General features: G+C 46.4%; 1 protein-coding gene across 27 annotated transcripts in view; it reads right to left on the reverse strand.

Annotated features, from left to right (window-relative positions):
- The window catches only part of LRRFIP1 (LRR binding FLII interacting protein 1), a 458,695-nt gene that overhangs the window by 79,937 nt on the left and 353,411 nt on the right, over positions 1 to 25,347 (reverse strand). For 24 of the 27 annotated variants that reach the window (XM_085645079.1, XM_085645077.1, XM_085645080.1 and 21 more), the window contains 2 exons: positions 20,645 to 20,737; positions 20,314 to 20,406 (listed from right to left, as the gene is read on the reverse strand). In XM_085645079.1, coding sequence (XP_085501205.1) covers positions 20,314 to 20,406; positions 20,645 to 20,737 — 186 coding nt within the window. The remainder of the gene's footprint in view (positions 1 to 20,313; positions 20,407 to 20,644; positions 20,738 to 25,347) is intronic. The other 3 variants (XM_085645081.1, XM_085645066.1, XM_085645065.1) reach the window with 1 other exon arrangement.

Here is a 25,347-nt window from a genome sequence, read left to right on the forward strand (position 1 = left end):
AACACTAAATATCATTAGCTTGGGGTGATTTTCATTGAACACAAGTAGCTCTTGTAATAGAAAAGCTTCGAGACCCCTGGTCTAACCTATGGCCACCCTGCCTTTTGTTGGTGGGACCTGAAATGTCATGGCTAATCAATACAGAGCTTAGCAAAGCCAGTTTTGCACTAGTGTTCTGGAGAACATCCTGACTTCCCCATTAATGTATGCACCCTATATCTGTCTTCTAACGTATAACCTTATTTATGTGTTTACATTTTTTGCAGACTACAGAAGCAGCAGTGGAGACACCCTATGGAGTACGAGTAGCAGAGGTACCTTAAAGATACCTGGGTTTTTATTCATAGGTCTGGGTCTCTCCTATGCCCTGTCTGTGGATAAACTTTACAGCCAGAGAAGAAAAAGTGAGATAGAAAAGCAGCATAGCTTGCCCAGAAGATTTAAGCAAGAACGTTTATAAACACCTCTTGGAAACACTTTTTATAGGTCCTGCATGAATTGCTTGTTGAATATGTGCAGAGAGGGCCATGTTCGCCAGGGTTAATTTCCCTGACAGGAACATGCCGTGGCTCGGAGCCTGAAAACTAACTGAGAAGTTTTTTGCCTGCAGAGCATAACAATAGGTGATGTAATGGGATGACCTATCTAGGAATCTTGGTGTTAAATATAAGCCTGCCTCTAGCTGTACCACCACAACTAACAACCAAAGTTTACTGGAACACTGTTTGCCTGTTTGGCACAGTTGAAATCAGTCAGTATGGCGGATATCAATGCCGTGCAGCACATAACCAGCTGATAATGAGAAGATACAAACACAAGAGAAAAATCTCTTGCTTGATTGAAAGTCAGTGACAACTAAGGATGAGTGGATCATAAGCAATACTTGTGCTGTTAAATAATGTTGTAAGGCCACATAGGGTCTCAAGCTCTCTGGTGCAGCTTGTGGAAGTAAAGGCAATCAAAAAAGTTGCTTTATGATGACAAAGGAAAGGAAATGGGGTGGGATGTTTGAAAATCAAACCTGCTGAGATCAGGTTGGGGCCCCAGGATGACTGCCTCTGACAAGTCATTGGTTTTATGTAGGACATGTGTACGACTAAGCAGGAGTAGATTCAGTAGTATGCCACAAGGAAACTTCTTTAATAAATTCAGCCTGAACCAGTCTTCCGAGCTGCCTCGGTATCCTGGACTCCTCTCTAGCCAAAAGGTGGTGCTGTCACTCCTTCCCTTCAACTCGGTCATGAAAGCCCCCATATGCTCCTTTTCCTTCACCTTACGGTACAGACATCTATCTGTGTCAGTTGTCATTCAAATGTGGTTTGGGGGGAGGCTGCTACTGACCTGTTCAGGCTTCTTCATCACCGAGTCAGAATCTCTGATGTAAGACACCAGAAAGAACATGCCAAAGAGACTCCTGATCGTCAACGGTCTAATAACAACCAGTAGAATATGTTTATTTTTGATTTTCAGGTAGCTCTACTCTTAACCCAACAGTAGAAAGTGCAATTTATAGGTAACAAAGAAACCACAATATGGAACTCCAAAATAACTTTTGTTTAAGCAAAGGTTTATGGCCGACTAGTACAGAATGCAGCAGTGGAGCAAACACCCTGCGCTATCCCTCCACACATGTGGGCAATCCAAATAAACAAGGGGCTTCAACAGACAACACTTCTGCTGCATAAAAGTGTTCGTATGAGAATTGTCAAAAATAATATCCAACCAAATATTACACAATAGTCTGGAGCACTCAAATGCATGTAGATCACACCAATACAAATTGAATTTTTTGTAACCACTTATTACAAAATATACAACATATGAATCAATTCCAGAAAGTATATAAGTGTACAAAAAGTGGTTTAGTCATACAAGTTTTGTCAGTCCGATGGATACAATACATTATGAAATTCACAACTATGGAAACTAGATAGGTTAGAATTGTTGTCATCACAAGGCTTGGCATATGGTGGCATCCGGGAGTGGATTCTGACAATGGCGAGGTTGTGATTTACTAAAGGAAATTCGGTCTCTTATCTTGAAAGTTACTAGGACAACAATTCTAACCTATCTGGTGGCATTATCAATTACTGGGATTCTTGACGTACAGTTATAAGATTATTGTTCATATTGAATCTTGTATTTGTAATCTTTATATGGGATACTTATATGGTATATCATAAGCCCTGAAGAAGTCTAGCAAGATAAAACACGTGTTAGCTGTGTTGACTGGTCAGACGGTTTATGCAAAGACATATCGTATTTTTGTGTGCATCTCCTACTGTCTGACCACTTTCCATCTTTGTGAACTTCATAATGTATTGTATCCATCGGCTGACAAACCATCTTATATTGTATGTCTAATTTTTTTTTTTAAACAAACTTTATTGCAAGTTTATTACACCAAGACAATATACATTACAACGATTACTGCAGGATGGGTCGTATCTGAACAAACCGCTCTCTCCAGGGCCCCTGTCAAGTCCCCCTGATTAAATTCCGGTGTATCGATCCCCCTCTACCATCACCACCCTAAGACATGGGCTTTCCTAGAGCTCTCCAGGTTTCTATCAAGGCGCCCCGGGAGGAGCACACCTCCCCCTAACCCAAGACCCCCCTGCTACTCCGCCAGTCCTCCCCTACGGTAACAGTGTCAGGTTAGGCGCGGCCTATAATCCCAGCCAGAGCATCCGGGTCATCAGTGTCCTTTTAGGCCTCGCTGCAAGCCTCCTGATTAAATAAATTAACTAAACCCCCACTGCCCACCCCCAGCCCCTCCAACTCCCCCCCCCCCCCACTGCCAGACATGTCGCTCCCTCCGCTATCTTCCAGTTTCACTGATGAGCCCAGCTGATCGGTCCACTGGTAACGTGCTGCCAGGGGGCGAATGAACAGAAGTAGCCACTCAAAACCCTCTATCCCCCAACCCCGCCACCCGCTCTGGGAGGGCCGATCAACCCTGCCTGTGCCCAAGTGGAATTGTGGAGGAGATCAGTCCGGGTCAGCAACCAATGCCTTAAGCAGGTCCACCAACGCCACCCACACTCTGGCTGCAATCAGCATTTTATCATTATCAGCTCTCTGGGCCATTTGGAGCCTGAGAGTCCCTCGCAGTCAGCCCACTTTGTAAATTCACGCAACCAACGAGCTGTTAGGCGCCGTGGTCGCTTTCCAGTGACTGGTGATTTCTCGTTTAGCTAGAACTAGTCCCAAGTCAATAAATTTACTAGTCACCTTGTTACGGGCAGTGTGGGGAAACCAGTGAAGTAAACAAAACCCCGTGGTCTGTTCAATGGTTCTATCCGTCGTGTCACCCAAGGTAGTCGTTACCTCCCCCCAATATTCGTGCAATGACGGACACTCCCAAAACATATGCAAGAACTCAGCGTTTTCTGAGTTGCAGCGGGGGCAGGCGGTGCGTGATACAAAACATTTGTTAATTTTGTGCGGGGTGAGGTATGCCCTATGGAAGACATAAAACTGTATCAACTGAAATCTCGCATTTCTAGAGCATTTCCACGCCCGCTCCATTAGATCCTCCCACGGTCTCTCCTCAATGGGCATCCCAAGTACCGCCTCCCATTTGGTTCGCAGCTTCTCCAAGGGGGACCTAAGCTCCTGAGTGAGGCGCCTGTAAAGGCAGGTTACCGCTTTAATCGTCCCCACTGCATACACTATATATTGACAGGGGAGAGAGGTCGGAGGCTCCTCCATCCCCTTCCTCCAGTGCTTCCGGATTGCTGCCGTCACGGCAGCATGTAAGAGAAAGTCCTGTCGGGGCAGGTCGTACCGCCCCAGGAGGTCCTGGTAAGGCAAAAGCACACCATCCTCATAGAGGTCTCCAATAGTGGTGACCCCCACCTCCTCCCAGTTTCGCAGTCGCTGCCAATCCCCCCCGTGCGGTAAAGCCTCGCAGACCCTCAACGGAATCTCCGGGGCATACGGAGGATTCATCTTGGCCCTCCTACTCGCCCGATTCCAGCACTGCCGCACCACCCACAGCGCCCTCGGGGTCTCCCGCTCTCGTAGGGGGAGTTGGAGAAGCGTCGGAGAGAGCTGACGCAGATCCAGATCCAAGTCCCCGCGGCCCCCGTCCAGGCGCAGTTCCCTGGCCATCCATTTAGTAAACCATTGAAATTGGGCTGCATGGTAATAGGCCTCAAAGTCAGGGGCTGCGAATCCCGCCTCCTGCCTGGGGTGCTGCATGGTAGTAAGCGCCACTCTACGTCTCCCAGACCCCCACAAAAACCCCCGTGGTCATAGCGTTAAGCTGGGTGAAATACTTTTGCGGTATCCAAAGGGGGAGGGAGCCGAAGTAATACAGACGGCGTGGAAGGGTGACCATTTTTAACAATGCCACCCTTCCCGCCACTGAAAGGGGAAGGGTCCCCCAGAATTCAAAATTGCTCCTGGCGGTCCGCATCGCCCTTCCGATATTCCCTTCCAGTAGATCATGGGGCTCATGGTAGATCCGGGCCCCCAGATAAGTTAAGCAGCTGCTTTCCCACCTCACCTCTGCAACACCTGGGGGTGCCCCTCTACCCCTCCGAATAGGGAAAAGGCACGTCTTGTTCCAGTTGACCTTGAGGCCCGCCACCCGGCCCAGTCTGCCCAACAATTCGTGGGCCCCCGCAGCTCCTCCTCAGCATTGGCGAGGAACATTAGTAGATCATCCGCATACAGGGCGATGCGATGAACCTGACCCTCCCCTTCCAATCCCCGGAAACAGCGCCCCACCCGTGCATGCACCGCCAAGGGCTCTATCGCCAGTGCAAACAGGAGGGGAGACAAGGGACATCCCTGCCTCGTCCCCCTGCCCACACTGCAGGCCTCTGAAATCACCCCTCCCGTGCGAACCCTGGCAGTCGAGAGGTGGTATAGAATCCTCGTCCAGTCCACAAACTTCTCGCCCAGACCAAACGCCCTAAGAACTTGAAACAAGTACGGCCACTCCAAGCTATCGAATGCCTCTCCGTGTCGATCGAGAAAATACATGCTTCTTCCTCGAAGTGCCCTGGGTTATGAAGCACCCGACATAAGCGGCGAACATTCATGGCCATGTTCCGGGAAGGACTAAACCCGGCTTGATCCGTGAGGACCAGAGTGGTCATGTGGGTCAGGAGGCGGCTGGCCAGGATACTGCTTAAAATCTTATAGTCAAGATTAACTTATATTGTATGACTAATCCACTTTTTGTACAATTATATACTTTCTGACACTGATTCATATGTTATACATTTTGTAATAAATGGTTAACAAAAAAATCTATTTGTATTGATGTGATTTACATTCATTTGAGTGCTCCAGACTATTGTGGATGAAAGTCTATTAATGTTCCCATTGTCTTGGCAGGTGTACAAGCTACACAGTGCATTATTATTCCTGTATAACACAATTGTTAATACAAGCATTTTGCAAAGTAATTAGAAAATAAAACCAAGAAAACAGGGTTTACAACCCCAACCTTAGCAAATGGTCCTTCCTCCCCTTTACTCCTTCAAATTGAATTTCCTGTATATCTTCTGATTGTCAAATATGAGAGGCTAAGGGTTCGATGATTAAAGCAAATACCAGGAGAGAAAGGGGCCCCGCCCCAACTAAAATGACTAGGCTATGAGGTCATTAAGGACCTCACATGCCCTAAGGGTCGATTAGTTAGACATAATCTAGGTCCCAGGCCCACCCCCTCCAAGACCAGTTGCATTAAGAGCCAGTCCACCCAGTCAAGACAGGTTTCCTAAGATAGCAAATACATGTTTTCTTTACTTTTTCGGCAAGGTGGACTACCTCCCTAATGTTGTCATGGATGTGCCATTCCTCCCTCCCATTTCTCCCCCTCCCAGCCTGATATCTATAAGTCTAGTGCAGGTTTAGTTGCAGATGGTATTATGCAAAGTTAGACACAGTCTTTCACTCCCTCTTAAGCCCATCACAAAACAATGTATGCTTAGCAATCATCATCCGCAAATCCCGTCTCAAAAGATGCAAAGCCTTTAATATGGTAGGTATACTGTACTTGGATGCCCACCATGATAACTATACTACAACTTCCCTGAAAGCTCAGATGTTCCCGTCTTGCATAACTCATGAGCTGCTCCATAGCGACTATCCCAGAATCCGCCATATCAATAAAAAAAATAAAAGATCAAGGGGAGGGTGGGTCCTTTTTTCAACATATGGCTATTGCCTAGAGTCAGCTCTCTAGAGCTGACTCTAGAGAGCTCCACAGTATAATCCAGTCATATTTAGCTATATCACTATGGTCTAGCTGCGAAGGCCCAGCAGAAATATATCAGGTGTATTCAATAGTGAAAATCTCAAAACCTCTTTAAGCTGTTGCTTTACAGAACTGCTCTATACGTGGGCATTCACACAAACTATGAATCACCGAGCCTCTCTGCCCACACTGCTGCCAAAACATAGAGCTTGCAGCTGGGATCATTTTATGCACTTTCGTAGGATGATGTTGGCATCCATATAGCAATTTATCTTGAATTCTCTTGGTTTTCATGGAGAATGCGCTTTTATTAATGACGCCCATAGTAATTCCCATTTTGTGCGTGTGATTTCTCTGTGTAGTGCTTTAGGATTAGTTTTAACACACATTTTAGAGATGAGGCCTTTCTGGTATGTTAAGCTGGCAAGAAGCCTCTAAAAGGGCGTTTTGTTTCGCTTGTAGCAGCCAATCTGAATTTTCTATACTCTAGCCAATGCCTCAGCTATGCATAGTGTAGCCACTCAGTTGCTTCCAACTGAAAATCTAGTTTCAATTGCATAAATGATTTGATGGTCCCATTATGGAACATGTCTGATATACGTTGGCACCCCCTCCTGCCATTTATCACTGGGGTCTTGTTGTAGTGCTGGGAAAAGTCTGTGTTAAAGTGGATTGGGTATATAGTGATGTTAAGGTGTCTGCTCATTATTAGTGTGTCCCAAGCATTGAATGTTGTTCTAGTGGGAGTGCTCAGGTATGCATTTCGCAGTCTGTGTATTCTTCATAGCCATATTACATCTCATATTGACCTCATCATGATTGCCTTCTGTGTGTGTCCATCAGCTATCCATTTCCTCCTTTAACAATTCTTTATCACCCCAAATTATATAATCTTATAATATTATAATCTGGTAAGGCGAACCCCTGGTGTGAACTCCTATGTAATAATTTGATAGTTACTCTGGGTCTGCTGCCCCTCCAGATAAATTTAATAAGTGCTTCTCATAGAGCTACAAAGAAGCCTTCCTCCACTTGGACTGGGAGCACCTGGAAGGGGTAGATGGCTCAAGGAGGGACATTCATTTTAATGACATTGATTTGTCCCAAAAGTCTCACACAACAGAGATAGACTTTATAGTACCAATAGAGATCCTATACAGTCAAAACGGGAAAATCAAAAGATTTTTTAATACTGCCCTCACACACTTGGTAGTGTCATGCTTCATCATTGGGCCGCATCATACACCCAGGTGCAGACCAACACACTGGGTGGAGCGCAGTTTTTTAGAGAAAAAAGAAAAGATTCAAATGAGTGAGGATAACCTGAAAACACAAATACAAATCACAGTATTTAAAAAGAAATTGGAAGAGACAAATAAAATTGTGAATGAATACAAAGACTACTTGGTTAATTCCAAGGTACAGAAATTACAAAAAGATTTGAAAAAATTCTCAAGGGAAAAGGTGTATCCTTATATAAATGACGAGTATGTGAAAAACAAGGAGAGTCTGAATACACAGAAAAAACCAACACGTCAGAATTCAGACCCATCCAGCTCAGGAAGTGAGAGTAGCGATAGCGACTACAGACCGAGATATAGGGGAAGGGGCCAGTCAAGGGGATTTATGCGTCCCTACCAGCCAGGACCTCATATGGGTTTCGGTTGGCCTCCCATGTACCCCCCAATGGGACCACCTCAGTTCTTTCCTAAGGAATATCAGCCTTTTTTAGAGCGAGGCAGAGGGAGGGGCAGGGGGAGACAGAAGCCACAGAGAGGGCAGAGAGTACAATGGGAAGATATGAACCAGAGAATAACCCGCAGTATGGCCCGAGAAGGGGAACCGAGTACCAGCAGGGACTAAGTTTAGTCATGAATCTTAGTAGTAAGAGTGACATCTACACAAGAATTGGTACTCTCGAGAGGCTTGGGATTTGTGCCCACTAACCAACCTGATTTGTTTAAACTCAAATGTGAGCTAGCTGGGTTTTTCCGGAATGTACGCCTGCGAGTATTTTTTGAAGGCATAGATACGGGTGAACGAGAAGGAGACACGGATTTCAGGAACAGATCGACCTTTGTTCCAACTCTGAACCAATTACCTCCTGAGGTAGCCGTATTTGAACAGGCAGTTTTAAGAGAGGTAGACCTGATGACCGAAACTCAAATAAAAAAAACCTTCTTTAATCTCTCTGCATCAGAAAATGAAGCCCTTAATGAACTTAGAGATGACAAGACAATAGTCATTAAGCCGGCTGATAAGGGAGGGGCCATAGTGATCCAAGATCTAGACACTTATAACAACCAATGTCTGGTTTTGCTCAATGACAGAAGAAACTATGCTCTCCTGAACGGTGACCCTACAGAAGAACTGAGGGTCCAGATCTCCTCACTCATAGAGGAAGCATTAGTAAATGACTGGATCAGCCAAAAGGAAGCGGCATTTCTGTGTAACCAGCACCCTACTGTTCCCTACTTCTACACTTTACCTAAAGTGCACAAGCTGGCACGCCCTCCTCCTGGGCGTCCTATTGTCTCCGGAGTAAATTCAATTTAGGAACCCCTTTCCAAATTTTGTGATTTCTTCTTGTGGCCTATTGTACAAAAAATGCCAGCATACTTGAAAGACACCCGCGAAGTACTAAACCTCATTAAAGACATGGAGTTCGATAGAGATAGAGATCTTTTGATTGGTCTGGACATAGAGTCCCTGTATACTAATATCCCCCAACGAGAAACCCTGAGGGTTATTGACAATATCCTTTTCTCAGAAGAATGGGAATTCCAGACCCCGAGGGCTTTCATTCTCTGTCTGTTGGAACTGGCACTCACTAAAAATTTCTTTCAATTTGGCGATCAATTCTATTTGCAAACCCATGGTACGTCTATGGGGAGCTCTTGTGCCCCTAGCCTGGCTTGCCTGTATGTCTCCAGGTTTGAAGAAGAAACCATCTTCCCTTCTACTAATCCCTTCCAGAACAACATCAGGGAGTGGCACAGGTATATCGAAGATGTACTCATAGTCTGGAGGGGAAGCAGAATCTCTGCAGAAGCCTTTATAACCTGGTTGAATCAAAGGAATGAGTTTCTTTTTTTCACGGGTTCAGTGACGAATGACACTCTCCCCTTTCTGGATTTAAACATCAAAGCGGAAGGGGGGGACTTTAGTCAGTAGTGTCTACCATAAAGAAACGGATAGGAACAACCTATTATCCTTTTCTAGTTTTCACCCGCGCTCACTCAGGGAAAATCTGCCCTATGGGCAGTTTCTGCGTCTACGCAGGAACTGCTCGAATATTTCTGATTACAAAAAGGAAGCAGAAAATCTCAGTGTGAAGCTTAGGAATAGAGACTACCCTGAGAGGGTCATTAAGCAAGCACAGAAGAGAGCCAGAAATTGTAACAGAGAGTCTCTATTGGAAACGAACATTAGAGAGACCCAAGAAAGGAGTATATGTGTGACCACATATAATACAATTTCCAATCAGTTGAAAAAAATTGTAGCAAAGAAATGGCGCATCCTGAATTCCAATGGATTGTATCAACCTACCCCTCTCTTTTCCTTCAAGAAGAGTGCGAGCATAAAAGATATGATTGTGAATACACGCCCGAGGGCATTAAAGGACCCAGATAATCCATCTAATCGCAATCAGTCCCTACTACCAGTTGTGGGACATTATTCATGTGGATATTGCAGAGCGTGCCCAGGATCTGTGAATGGAAAAAGTATAGACTTAGGACTAAGTCGACCATGGGAGCTGCGACAACACTCCACGTGTAACACCGATAAGGTTATCTATCTGCTAATGTGCCCCTGTGGGTTGCAATATGTGGGCATGACGACTCGAAAAATAAAAACCCGCATTTTGGAGCACATAGTACGATACGGTGTGGAAAAACTAATACAAAACTGACTGCTCACTTTTTTGAATACAAACATAAGGAAAATGAGTTGAGATGGGTGGTTCTAGATAAGCCCTTTGTTCCGCCAGGCACGGGCGATATTTCAAACTACCTGTTGGTGAGAGAACAAAGATGGGTTGAAAGACTTGGAAGTAGCACAAAGGGGTTAAATGATGGCATACCCTGGTTCCAACTATATGGTATAATGAAAAGATGAACCATACACATAAGCACAAACGAAGCTGGGCAATGAAACATACTTTTTTCATGTCAGATCGAGTATATCAGGCTTTTTGAAGCGGATGACTATGATCGTCACCTATACAAGACGATAAAATGATGTGTCTTAAGGAGAATCTAGCACAAGTATATACTGACCAGTATAGATGGCGGGTTTGTACTCTCAAAAGGAACGACGGTCCCGTGGGTTGGATCTGGTAGCACTAGATTGTTTCCTCCCCCTGTTTACAGAAAACGAATAGTTTCTTACCTGTCGGTGTAGTTTTGCAGCTTGAAGATCTTTCTGGATTCACTATGCTGTGCATTATTCCGCGATCTTGTGGTTGGGTCCGGATTCGTAGTCTTTTCTTGGTTTTTTTTTTTTTTTTGTAGCCCAGGTGGGCGTCGACGTACACCATTTGGTGCACCTCCCGTGACGTCGTCGTGCTTCCTGCGGAAGTCCCACCTTTGGGGCGCCATCTTCGGGTTCTTTTTTCCTTTCCTTTTTTTTTTTTTTTTTTTTTTTTTAACCCTAGGCGATTGATTAATCCTTCTTGTTCCTTTATCTGTATGTTTGTATTTCTTTGATCTTTTCCATTTTACCCCCTCTTCCTCCAGCCTCATCTTCCTGGCGGAGGTGGGTGGGTTCGCTAGTGAATCCAGAAAGATCTTCAAGCTGCAAAACTACACCGACAGGTAAGAAACTATTCGTTTTGCAGCGTGAATCTTTCTGGATTCACTATGCTGTGCATCGATTTTGTAGCGGTTTTCCTAGTTCTGTGGTGGCTGGGTGGTAGATGAGCGTTGGTCGTTGAAAATGTGCTGAAGCACCTTCTGTCCAACCTGTGCTTCCTTGTTCATCTGAATGTCCACGCAGTAGTGTTTCGTGAACGTGTGCACAGATGCCCAAGTTGCCGCGAGGCATATGTCCTGGATGGGCGTGTTCGCCAGGAAGGCCACGGTGGCCCCTTTCTTCCTTGTGGAGTGAGCCTGCGGCCCCTCCGCTAGCTCCTGTCCAGCCTGTTTGTGGCAGAATTGAATAGTGAGGGCAATCCACCTTGCGATGGTGCCCTTAGTCACTGGTCTACCCCTGAAGCTAGTAGCAAAGGACACAAACAGCTGTTTCGACTTCCTGAGTTCCTTGGTTCTCTCAATGTAGTGCATCACCGCTCTTCTGGCATCGAGGGTGTGCAGTGCCTTTTCTGCGTTTGTAGTCGGGTTTTGGAAGAAACTTGGTATCTGGATAGCCTGATTTATGTGGAACGCCGACACTACCTTGGGCATGAAGTGTGGGTCCGTTCTCAGGACTATTCTATCTTTGTGAATCTGAATGTAGGGTTCCTGCAGCGTTAGTGCTTGAAGCTCGCTCACCCTGCGTAGTGAGGTTATGGCCACCAGGAAGGCTGTTTTCATAGTCAACATCTGCAGTGTGGCCTTGTGAATGGGTTCAAACGGTGCCCTCATGAGCTCCGTCAGGACCACATTCAGATTCCATGCCGGCGGCGGCAACCTTTTCGGGGGGGCCATCCTTCTGGCTCCTTCCATGAATCTCCTCACCACCTGCGAGTTGAAGAAACTTCCACCTTTTTCACCTCTGGTGTAGGCCACGATGGCCGCTAGGTGTACCCTTAGTGAGCTCGAGCAGAGGTTACTCTTTAGAAGGTGTGTGAGGTACCTCAGTACTGTTGAGTCTCTTGTCATTCTGTTTTGCAGGCCCTTTTTCCGGCACCACACAGTGAACCTCTTCCATTTTGCGCTGTAGCATTTTCGTGTAGTTGGTTTCCTCGCCTCCCGTAGCACTCGCATCGTGCTCGGCGGCAATCTTAGGTGCGCGAACTCTATGTCTTCAGGAGCCATGCCGCCAGGTTGAGGGTCTCTGGCTCTGGGTGCAGGACCTCTCCGTTTTGCATTGAGAGCAGGTCCTTCCTCCTCTCGAACCTGTATGGGTCGCCTTGTGCCATTTCTTGAATTTGTGAGAACCATGTCTGCCTCGCCCACTGCGGAGCCACCAGGATCAGGGTCATGTTGCTGGTTCTGCACTTGTCTAGCACTCTGTGCAACAGGGGTATCGGTGGAAAGGCGTAGGCAAATGTCCTCGACCAGCTTATCCATAGGGCATTTCCCTTGGATTGCTGATCTGGTTGCCTGGACGCGAAGCTTTGGCATTTTGCATTGTGGCGTGTTGCAAAAAGGTCTATTGTGGGAGTCCCCCATCTCCGGAAGAGTTTCTCCGTTTCCTGGCCATTGAGCTCCCACTCGTGTGATGCTGAGGTCTGCCTGCTTAGCCAGTCTGCCTCCACATTGTCCTTCCCCGGTAGGTGAATTGCCAGTAGATCTATCCTGAGAGGTATGGCCCATCTCCAAATCTCCTGAGCTAGGGATGAGAGCGGGAACGACTGTGTCCCCCCTTGTTTGTTGATGTAGAACATCGCCGTGGTGTTGTCTGTTTGGACCAACACCCTCTTGTTGAACAGGTGCCTCTGGAATGCCTTCAGGGCTAGCAGGATTGTTTTCAACTCGAGGTAGTTGATATGGCGGACCGCATCTGCTGGGGCCCATAGACCCCTCACTCTGAGGTTGTCCATGTGCGCTCCCCATCCCTTCTGCGATGCGTCCGTGGTAATGGTCACTGTTGGGATTGGTGGTGTCAGGCTTCTCCCTGCTGTTATGTTGCCTCTGTTCCACCAAGTTATCTCCTCCTGCACTGCGTGCGTAACAACCACTAGATCCTCCCAGCTTCCGTTTGCTTGTGACCATTGTTGTTGTAGCCATTCCTGGAATGGTCTCATGTGCAGGCGTACATTCGGCACCAGCTGGATACAGGACGCCATCATCCCCATCATCTTGCTCACAGCCCTCACTGTCAGAGCTCGCCCCTTCTGGTAGAGCTTCGCCTCCTTCAGTAGAGCCTCTGTCCTCCTCTCGCTGGGCACTACTGTACTGTTGCGGGAGTTGATCTTTGCCCCCAGGAAAATCTTCACCTGCTCTGGTTCCATCGATGATTTTCCCCAGTGGATCGAGAATCCCAGTTTTGTGAGGGTGTCTGTTACGCGTTTTGCGTGCCTCTCGCACTTTCCGCGTGAGTTTGCCTTGACCAGCCAGTCGTCCAAGTAGGGGTAGACATGTATTCCCTGCCTTCGTAGGTGCGCCGCTACCGCCGACAGGCATTTTGTAAAGACCCTTGGTGCTGATTTTAATCCGAAGGCCAGGGTCGTGAACTGGTAGTGTTCTTGTTCGATGTTGAATCTTAGAAGGCCCTTGTGCCTTCTGTTTATTGGGATGTGAAGATAGGCATCCTTGAGGTCCACGGTGACCATGAAGTCCCCTTCTCTTATCTGTGGCAGAACCTCCTGCAGTGAAGTCATTTTGAACCTTTGCGTTCTGATGAACTTGTTTAGGTAACGGAGGTCTAGTATGGGTCTGAGGTCTCCGTCTACCTTCGGAACCACGAAGTAGTTTGAGTAGACCCCTTTGTTGCGTTCTCTGAACGGCACTGTCTCTATGGCTCCCTTTTGCAGGAGTTTCCGCGTTTCTTCTCTGAGTACTGCCAGTTCTTGGGCCGATCTCAGTCTTCCCCTTGGTTTCCTGTTTGGAGGTCTTTTCTCCAAATCTACGCAGTACCCGTACTGCACAACGTTCCGTATCCACTTGTCTGTGGTTATACGCCGCCACTCCTGAAGGTAGAACCTCAGTCTTCCGCCTACTGGTGTCGTATGCTCGTAGGCTCTTGAATTTTCTCTTCCCCCTGATGACACTTTTTTGCGCCTCACCCTTGGGGTCCTGACGAGGGTAGGCGTCCTCTTGCGTGCTGAGTCACTTTGTCGAGGGCTGTTCGCCCCCTCTCCTCCTTTGGCCACGTCCGTTCCCTCTCCCGCGAAAGGACTGGCCACGAGGTTGATATTGCCAGTTTTGCTTCTGTTGACCTTGTCCGTGACCTTCACCCTGCTGACTTTGTTGGAACGCCTGGTGCGACGTCCCCTGCTGGCTTCCTCCCCTACCGTAGGGTCTTCTCGAGGGATTTCCTCGCCTCATTCCCCTCAGCTGTAGGGCCCCCATGGACCTCGCCGTCTCGTTTTCTTTTTTCAGCTGGGTGAGCTTGTCGTCCACTGTTGCTCCGAACAGTGTCTCTCCATTGAAGGGGGTGCCAAGGATGTTGTTCTGCACTTCCGGTTTGAATCCCGAGATTCTTAGCCATGCATGTCTCCTCTCTGTGACCCCTATGGCCATGAGTCTTGCTGAAGTCTCTGCCCCATCCAACGCCGTCTTTATACAGGAGTTGGCGATGTTTTTGCCTTCATCTATCAGGTGAGAGGCTCTCTGCCGGAATTCTTCGGGGAGGTGCTTTACTAACTCCCCCATCTCATCCCAGTGCTGGTACTGGTGCCTATTGAGGAGTGCATTTGAATTCGCCATGCGCCAGTGCATTGCGGCGTTCCTCTCGACCTTTCTTCCTGTGAGGTCAATCCTCCTGCTCTCCTTATCCGGGGGTGGGCCCGAAGTTGCTGGTACGTTGGCCCTTCTCCTGGCCGTGGAGGCTATGATGGAGTCCGCGGTCACGCTACCCTTGATGTAAGGGGGGTCCAGGGAGGAGTGCTTATATTTCTTCTCTGTCCTGGGCGTGATCGACCGGCAGGTTGCAGGTTCCTTGAAGGCTTCTCTCCCCTGATTCATCACGCTTTGTAGCATGGGGAGGAACTGGCTCCTTGTCTGGATGGGGAGCAGTGTCTCGACGAGAAAATCGGCTTTCGGTTTCTCCTCGTCGAGTTTGACGCCGAAGGCCATTGCTGCGCTCCTGACCACCATATTGTAGACCCCGATGTCGTCGGGTGGCGAAGGCCTCGAAGGGTACGTGTCCACGGGCTCCTCCGGGTTTTCGGTGTCGAGATCGTGCCATTCGACGTCGTTGCTGGTAGATGCCGCCGATTCGTAGAACGACCGTTGGTCTTCTTCCTCGGCTTCTCCCTCATAATAGGGCTCTTCTTCCTCTTCGAGTTCCCTTGTCAGCCCTTCGGCGTCGAACTCGTCTTCGACCTCCTCGACGTCCGCTGATGGAACCGTTGGAATCTTGAATTCCTTCATTCTGGCGTCGAACTCCTTCTTTCTATGAAGGATGTTCTCCATTTCGGCCTCGAGCCGCCTCTTCTTCTTCTCCATCTCGGAGATGCTTTCGGCGTCGACCGCGGGTCTTTTCGATGAACCTTGCGTCGACGTCGAACGTTCTTTCTGCGTCGATCGGCCCGTTTCATGGGATGCTTTCGACGACCCTTGCCTTTCGGCGTCTTTCGGCACCGGGGAGTCCTTATCTAAGGATCCGCTCGGCCTCTTGTCCGTGGTTCCCCCTTTGGACGTCGAAGATTTCGGCGCCGGGGCTCCCTTCGTGGACTTTGACTCAGATTTTCTCGAGTCACCCTCGTGTTGTCGAGGTACTTTTTGTTTTGCGCTCGACGATTCTCTTACCTCGTCTTCTTTTTTCTTGTCGGTCTCTACGACCGTGAAGTTTTCGGCTGTCTCGGCGACGTTGTCCTCGTCGTCTGAGGAGAGGCCCAGAGCGTAGAGCGTCGGGGGCTTCCCCTTGCCGTCCATGCTGGCGTTGGCCCTTCTCTGCCGCTCTCTCACCCTGAGTGTCTTCGGCGCGAAGGCTGAGCAGGCGTTGCAGTCGATACTCTGGTGATCGACCGGTAGGCAGAGGTTGCAGACCGGATGCTGGTCTCTCTGCGCGAACTTGTGGTGGCAGTTTGGGCAGAACTTGAATGGCGTCTTGTCCATTGCGCTCAGGGTCTCTGAGCGTGCATTCTCCAAGGCCGTCGAAGAAAAGGGCGCTGGTCCTCCTTTCTTCGCGCTCCTGATGAAATCTTTTCCTTTCCTGATATCTTCTAGTGTTTCTATCGACGAAACTCGCTTTTCTTCCTTCTTCCTTCGAGTGTAATTCTGGAGCTTCCCGATGACGATCCAGACCCAACGGCGGAAAAAAGAATCTGAAGATGGCGCCCCAAAGGTGGGACTTCCGCAGGAAGCACGACGACGTCACGGGAGGTGCACCAAATGGTGTACGTCGACGCCCACCTGGGCTACAAAAAAAAAAAAAAAACAAAGGAAAGACTACGAATCCGGACCCAACCACAAGATCGCGGAATAATGCACAGCATAGTGAATCCAGAAAGATTCACGCTGCAAAATAACCTTTCCTGTTTTACTATATTTTTATATATTCGGAAATGGTAATTTTTATAATTATAACGGCAAAAAATATATATATATATAAACCTTGTGAGTAGACCTGAAGGGTAATATATATTTGAATGTCCTCTTGTTGTTGAAAATACGATCTAAGATCGGTGCCGTCTAAGAAGAAGGTCTATGAGTAATGGCCGCCACATTAGTCAGTTGCTGGTGAGGCTTTAGACGAAGTTCCGTGTCCCATTGCTGGCGAGTTGCTAGGGAAACAGGGGAACTGGTGTAGTGTACCAGGAAAGGAAGGTAGGACTTAGCCTTCCTGCCCCGTTATATGGTGACTCGAGATTCCGGGACAAGCATCGACGGAGGACGCGTGAGGGGCTACCAGAGGCAGTGCTTCTTTGGAGTAGTAAGTAAGACTGCCTCGGAGTGTGCATTGGAATCAAGTAAGGCCTTAAGGGGTTTCTATAAATATATCGACCTCGCACCATAGAGGGACCTCAAAATGTGTGTGAAAATTTGTAGAAACCGAGACTAGGTGGAGGATGAAGGAAATAAGGGTGATTTTGAAACCTAGACAACAGAACCTTTAGAGGTAGAATAGGTGGGGGCATACAAGGACTTTGTTGCTCTGCTTAGCTTTTTGGTAACGCTAGCTTCCTGGTGTCTCTCTCGTTTCCTTTTTTCCCCCCTTCCCCCCCCCCTTTTTTATCTTTCACATGTCGTTTGATATACCTGATGAATTACACACTGACAGAGTGTGACGACAAGAGCACCTCCCCTACGGTCCCGGGTTAAGAATATTAATCCGTAAACTCTTGTAAGTAACTTTGAATCCGGTTGATGGTGTGGTGCATGGTTTTAATCCACTGGGATCGGTGGTTCGGTTCTTCAAGCCATAGAATCTATATACAGACTTGAAGCCGACCATTCCTATCCACGATATGTTGGAAACTATTAAGCACGCGTTCTGTGTGGTGTACCTATGGTGAGGGGTTAGGTGTGTGCTGAAGGATACTGGCTGAAATAAAATCTTTTTAATAATGCACGGGTATTTTGGTGTGAGGAAAGACAATAAAATTCAATGAAGAGTAGGAAAATCAAGGTTTGTTTTTTTCTGTTTTTGTCTCTCTCTCATTTTAGAAAAGAGATTCCTCTCGATACTTTCCAGAGAAAAAAGACGTTGGGAAAAAGCCCACGTTTACAGAGTAAATAAGGTAAAGAAATACCCAAATAGGGGTCCAGACCGCAAAAATAGGGACCAACACCCTGACGAATGCCAGAGCGACCTTGTGGGGCGCATAAAAAGCTGGCAGAAACATGTTGGTAACTGCAGTGGGGATAGAAGGGTCGTTACCTTCCCCGATTTCCCCATATTGAAAATTTTAACCCTGCCAGAGGTTGACACAGAATAAATAGATACGGGCTAACCCCTAGGCAGTTTTAGAAGTATTTCTGCACCTCTCTTGGTCCCTTTTCGTTTTAGGAGAAAATTTATTTTCCTGTATAATTTGATTGACACTTTTTGTGTTGTGTTTTTGTCTATCTTTACTATACTCTACCTTCACCACTGCGCTTCATCCTTTTTTTCTCTAAAAAACTGCGCTCCACCCAGTGTGTTGGTCTGCACCTGGGTGTATGATGCGGCCCAATGATGAAGCATGACACTACCAAGTGTGTGAGGGCAGTATTAAAAAATCTTTTGATTTTCCCGTTTTGACTGTATAGGATCTCTATTGGTACTATAAAGTCTATCTCTGTTGTGTGAGACTTACGGTTTGCTAAGGGAGTCAGAGAGGACTTAATCCCTTGTCTCTTCTGGATTGTGATTTTCATTGATTTGTCCCATCCAAGTCTGTAATAGAGGGACCCATTTGTACAAGTCTTGGCTTATTTCAGGAAGAAGGGATAATTCTCTTTACATAGATCCTGTAAGTGTTGGGTGATTTTAACCCCTCATTTATTTCCTATGGTATTTACTTATTCTGAGGGTAGAGTTAAATTCAACATTTCTGGTATTGTTTTCATTAAGTTTGCACCAGTCATTCATTAAATTTTTTTTTTTTAGAAATCCTATGAGAGAAGAGATGAATTTCCCAATGTGAGAAGGATATCAGCGAAAAGGGCTATTCCCAATATAGTCTCCGAGCATCGAGAATAAAAAGCTTGATGCTTAGAGAAAATAAAAAGGTAGACCCCCTACAAGACAATCTGCAAGAAGTCCCAGCCCAAACAGTTTAAAGCTTTCTCTACATCAAAAGAGACTAAGATAGCCAATATGATTTTTCCTTGACCTTTTCATCCAGGTGGACTACCCTCCAAATGTTGTCATTCATCAATCTTCCCTTGGTGAATAATCCCAGGCAGGAGTGTTCCAACCTGCTTGTGAGGATTTTCAAGTATAATTTAGCATCATGATTAAATAATGTGATTGGCCTGTAAGAGGCGCATTTCTGTTGGTCTGTACCTAGTTTTTCGATCCCAGTTATGACAACTTCTGTCACGTGGAGTGTCACTGTTCTCGTTAGTCAAATGTGTTGACTAAAGAAATTATTCTAGGCCCCAAATTACACAAACATGTTTTATAAAAGGCCACGAAGAGGCTGCCTGGGCCCAGAGCTTGCCCAGTTTGGGTTGGGCTATGGCGGTTTTAACTTCTTTGTCTGATGTGGGTGTGTTTAATTTTTCAGCATAGTCTTAAGCAAATTTAGTAAGATGAACATTCTTTAAACAGTTTCTCTGAGAGGAGAATTATTTATTTCCACTTAATACTGGCTATAATAAAAAAGTCATGCTTTTAATTTATTAGGTTCTATTTATATAAGTATGCCTTCTTCTAAGAGCAAATCTTTGACACAAGATTCTCAAATTTCTCCCTCAGTAAACGGGCAAAGATTGAATCTAACTTGTTTTTTGTTTTGTATAACTGTTGTTTAAGGTGGAGCAAGGTAGGTTCTGCTTTGTTAGGCATTATTGCCTTAAGTCGCCCTCTCAGAGTTGTGATCTTCCATCAGAGAGGGGGTATGGTCATATTGCTGAATTAAGATTTGTAATTCTGTTCCTAGGGTTCGAGTTTCTTGGTATCCAAACTGTCTACCATTTCCCATGATATATGTAAGCTAGTGACAGAACTGGTAGGATGCCCCTTGGGGGAAATTCCTGGCAGTTATAACTTAAATTTACTAGTGGAATTCATTACCAGATATAAAATTGACCAGTCACAATGTGGGCACTTGGCAAGTACAATGCAGTTTGTGTAGAGAGGTCATTTAGTAGTTATCATCTAGACTTTTTGAACATCACTTATCACTTTCAGACAATACATTTTGACCTCTATATTTAGCACAATCACTAACCAAATACCTGGGTATCTTAACGTAACCACTGTTAAGCCAAGGACAGAAGACTGTTTTAGGGCACTACACATTAACTAGTCAAGGTGCAGTAGAGTGGTATCTTATCAGGCATGATAAGCTATTTCTAAAGTAGTAACAGAGTGGACCAGATTTGGGCATACGTGGCTACTACTCAGCTATAACGGAATGCCAATCTACCAGAACAGAGTAGTGTTGACCTGTGAGTAACCTGCATCCAAGGTTACCAGCCACAAAACAGTATCTTTAGGCAGGAGACCTGCGGCAGACGCCACTATTTATACACCATGGAGCTTGTGATTCAAGCTTAAGCATTGTAGGCATAGTTTGTTCTGATATTGTGGTCACCAGTTCATATAATACTACGATACACAACACAAAGCAATCATGCCAGCTGCATAATATCTGAACCGTGAGTAGAGCCTACCCCTATTTTTTTGTCTTTCCATTCTATTGTCTCCTGGAGGTCAGAGATCTCCCTGATACTGTTCTCTTGCTTCTGCTGCAGCTGGCGTATTTCCTAAGGAGAGTAGAAAGGAAGAAAAGGAAACATGAAATGGAAAGACAGAGGATTATACAGAGAAAAGACTCAAGAGGGCAGGTTCCACAAGATAAAGGAATCACAGAATTAGAGCAAGAGATGTAAGAGGTGAGCTTTTCCCATCCACTTCCAAGATTCCATGTCACCACCATGAATCTCCAAGGGCTACCTTCCAAGGACCTCTGAAAGGTGGGTGATGGCAGGGGAATCATCTTACCGTAAGCATCTCTTCCCTCTGCTGCAAGGACTCCTTCATTGCATTGTACTGGATTTGTAGTACTTGGTGAGCATGCTTCTCTCTTTCAAATTCCTGCCAAAAAAGATGGATGGGTTATTTATTCTTCCCTGGGGGGGATGTAGATGAGGGAAGGGGAGATTTGAAGGCACTCTAAAATCTTAGTGATGTCAATGCTTCGTAGATGCTTTGTAGCATGGCTACAGACATTTCTTTTTTAAAAGCCCTTGCGGAGACTGCCCAAGTCATTTTGTAGGCTCGCACAGCATGCATACGTACACATAAATAATGCTGTTTTTCCCGTTTCGTTACTAATCCAAGTTAGACCTCTAACTAACAACAAAAAATTACCAAAGCTTTCCCAGTTTTTTTTTTGTGGGTTAAAAGGAGGAGTGCGGGGGTTGGACGAAGCAGCACAGAGGGCGTGGGTGGGGGACGGAGAAACAACAGGCTTGAGTGCAACATGGAGCGGCGGGGTACAAGAATACTGGTGAGAAGTCGACAAGGGATGTAGGGCATGAATAAGAAGCAAAAGGCGAGAGGAGGACAGGGGAGGAAGGAACACAGAGGGTGGGAGTGGGGGCAATTGTCAAGAGAGCAACATAGAGCAGGAGGGGAAGCACATGGGTGAGAAAATACAGCGGAAGTACACGAGGGTGAGCACAACATGGAGAGGGCGGGGAGAAGCACATGGACAGAGAAACACTGAGTGCAGGGGAGAGAAGTACACAAGGAAGACAGCTAGAAGAAAAAACACACTCTAATGGAGTGCTTAACTGAAAAGAATACATTAGTCCTTGAAAAGCAAGCAGTGGAACGATAGAAGCCAGTCAATCAATGATGATTGCAGCAAGACAATGCTTCATGGGAGGGACAAAGACAAGATTGACAATCTGGGACATGAATAAGGAGGTGGTAAATGGTGGCATTGGAATATTAGTTGGAGTGGATTGTAGTCCATCACAAGGAATAATATCACTATTCTCGTTCGGTCCAGTAAAGGTTTGAGTAATTTATACCTGACCTCGACCCCTCTTAGCTATCGCACAGAGAAGACAGGATTAACTTAAGAAAACATATAGCATTTACAGGTACCAAACAGCTAAAAAGTTAAAAATGCAACACAATAATAAGCCCAATCCCATTCATAAAAACAGAGAATAATTTAATGAACAAAATTACAAAAGTACAATTAGGGGAGGCAAATATATGAATCTTTAAAGTTTTAAATAAAAATGCCAGCAAAAATCTTTTGCTCCAACCATGGTCATTTGGTTGTTCTGAACTAGTACCTTGGCGCAATTTAAAGCCAACTGTGTGTGTGGAGTGCAGGTCAGATACAGAGACCATGTTCGACCTGGTCAGAGATTTTACCTCGGATATGGATTCTGAAATAGAAGTCAAAAATCCTCAACGAGGCAAGGCAGCTGGTTGTGGGCGAGAAGTGATCCAAGAGGCTTGATAGCCAAAAGACGAAGTTCTGGTGAAGCCTTTGGCTTTTGATGGGACAGCTCCAAGCAGAAGAAATTCAAGCCAAAGCCATCAGCATAGCCCTGGCCAGGTCAAGTTGGAACTAGTCAGCTGGGATTTTCAAGACAAGAGCTTCTAGCAGCTTGCTGTGTTCCTGTAGCTTAACAGGTCAGTCGACTGACCCTAGGAATCCATGTCTTTGTCCTGGGTTCAATTGGGAACAGGTCCATCCTTCCAGGTCTCCAAACGGGTCTCAACAGCAGGTGCAGTCCTTCTAGCTTTCACAGGCCCAATAGTGTTACAAAGAGTGAGCCCAGGGTTGCCACAAGTTTGTGGGTGGGGGTGAAATCTGCCATCCCCTCTCCCAAACCAATAGGGAAACCGTTTCCAGGGGTAACTCTATAACTCTACTGACAGCAGTTACTGTGTGCCCTACTGCAGACAACCACACAGTGTCCTCCTCTACCTAAAACCAAGATGGCAGAACCATTCCTGACCATGCAGAGCTCTTGTGCCCACCCTAGAAGTGTGGCTAAAGAAATGAGTAACCCTTCTCATCACTCAAAACCGGTTCTGGGGGCAGGTCATCTCCCACTAGAATTGGTACCTAGCGGACTAGAGGGACAAAGACAGGCACAGGTGTTAGCTACATATGCCTGTTTTGATAGGGTATGCCTCTTTAAAGCTGATTAAGTTCCTGACCACAACCTAAATGGTCATTCTGCTAAAGGAACAGAATACCTCCCCTTACCCAAGTTTGCACCTCATCAAAGGGGCTATTCAGCTCCTGTGTGAAAGATGGAAGCTCATGCAAATAGGCTTCAAGAGGCTTTAGTCAGGGAAAAGGTAAATTTCTAAAAGTAAGTTTTCCAAAATATTTATTTCAAATCTGAATTTACCAGTGAATTAGGCTTGTAATAAATATTTTAAAAAACGCCCAAGAATCAACTTTGTAGCAGATCCCTTAACAGGGATAACATTATTACATTTAATATTGTATCCCAATGATTTCCTATGGAACGGCTAACCCTGCTACAGTGAAAATAGCTTTTGGGGCCTTATCGCTGTACGGACATATTTAACATTAAACTTTTACATGTCCTAATTTTGAATAAAATGCAACCTGCCTTATGGGCATTAGCGCCCACTTGGGGGTGACTTATTAATTTTTAAAAGGAGGGTTTAGGTCTGTCAAAAAGGGTTATTTTGACATGTCTTATTTGCAATTTTAAAACTGTATAGATAGGCTAAAGGTCTACAATCAGGTTTGCACAGTCACTGTAAAGGGTGGTACAATGGGTGCTGCAGTCGACCTGTGACATTTAACTTACAGGCCCTGGGTACACTTCGTACCATATACTAGGGATTTAAAGATATGTTAAATATGCCAATTAGGAGTATATCCAATTCCAACATGTTTTAGGGGTCAGAGCTCATTTACTAAGGCCTGGCTGCAGAGAATCAAAATATCAACAGAACCTGTCCAATAAAATGGAAGTGATCATGCAAAAAAGAGGCATTTTGTTATTGTTTTTTTTTGTTCAATTTGTCATTATGAAATGTTACAAATAAGAGAGTTGGCCTCATGTATTTATTGTGAAAAGCCTATGTTTAAGTCAACATACATTCAAGGGTAGACTGTTATTACTTTGTATTAAATCCTTCTGACAGGTATTTTATTGCATGGAATCTCACATATTGGCGTAGAAGGCAAGGATTTTTTATGTTGGTTACCTCTTGTGACCAATTGTGGATAGGGAAGATTTGCTCTGTGAGAACCCTTGTTTTGCCCACTTTGGAGAGATAGTATTTTGATAATTTTAGGACTGTGTGCCTGATGGTTGCCTTGTGAAAAAGCCTACGTTCAGAATACTACACTTGAGTTGGTTATGGGGACGAGCAATAGGCATGACTGGTGCACTGGGAAACTATGTCTAATGCCATAGGTCTGCTTATTATGAAAAGTTATCACCCTCCCAACGTGCGCGACCTGCATGGTAGGTGTGGGTATATCTCGATAGAAGAATCTTATAAAGGTTGGAGATCAACTTCTTATCGGAGGTCCGTGTACTAAGCGACCGTTCGAACTTGTAAGTAGTGCATGCGTTCGGATTCTGTGAGTCCGTAATCTGCCCAAATCTGCGGGAAGGGGTTGATGTCCCCTTTGGCGAACAAAAGACCCAGTGCTCGACAGCCAGCTTCCTGCCACAGTCAGTAGGGCTGATGTCCCATCCCAGGGCCGAAGTCAGGGTTGTCCACCAATGACATGAGCGGAGATGGGAAAGTCGTGAGGTTGTGGTGTATGTTGGTCCGATCCCAGACCGTGAGAAGGGAGCGAGTCACGTCGGAGGCGTACAAATTGGGAGGGCGGTGTGCCTTCGACAGGAAGGGTATTTTCATGAGACGTGCCGGCTACTGCTCGGTCTTGGAAGAGCCAATGTTTTTCGGATTCAGCCCGGCTCCACTCTACCAAGTAACGGAGCTGTGTGGCGTAGAAATAAAGCGTGAGATCCGGGATGCCCAGGCCCCCTTCGTGAGGTGGGAGAAATCCAACCATCCGTTTGAGCTGCGGTTTGCGCCCTTGCCAGATAAAGTGGGAGGGCTCCGACTGCACCTTTTGAAGCCAACCAGTTGGAGGAGGTATGGGAAGCGTCTGAAATAAGTAGAGAATCCTGGGGAGTACTGTCATCTTAATAGCTGCCACCCGCCCCAGCCAAGAGATCTGATGGTGTTTCCACCTTTGCAACTCAGTGCGAATGTGAGAGTGAAGGAGGGAGTAGTTAGAGGTACGCATGGCCTGCAAGGTTGGGGCCAGTTGTATACCCAAATAGGGGACGGTGTCTGTGGACCATTGCAGGGGGTAGCGAGCCCGCAGGACCTCCAGCTCCAGGGGCGACAGGAAGAGATTCATCGCTATAGATTTGGTCAGGTTGACCTTGAACCCGGAGTCGCCGGCAAACACATCTAGTTCCTCCATAACAGGTCTCAGCGTCTGCTCAGGGTTCTCCAAGGTAATAAGCACGTCATCGGCATAGCGACAACGGAGTGCGTGTCTCCCCCGAAGCGGATGCCCGTGATCTGGGGGCAATCTCTGATCCTCTGAGCCAGAGGCTCCATATAGAGCGCAAAGAGCAGGGGTGACAGAAGGCACCCCTGCCGCGTGCCTCTGTTGATGGGGAAGGGAGTGGAACTGTACCCATTAACCCTTACTGTGG

The sequence above is a fragment of the Triturus cristatus genome, chromosome 3_1 (genome assembly GCF_964204655.1).
Source record: "Triturus cristatus chromosome 3_1, aTriCri1.1, whole genome shotgun sequence".
Lineage (NCBI taxonomy): Eukaryota > Metazoa > Chordata > Amphibia > Caudata > Salamandridae > Triturus > Triturus cristatus.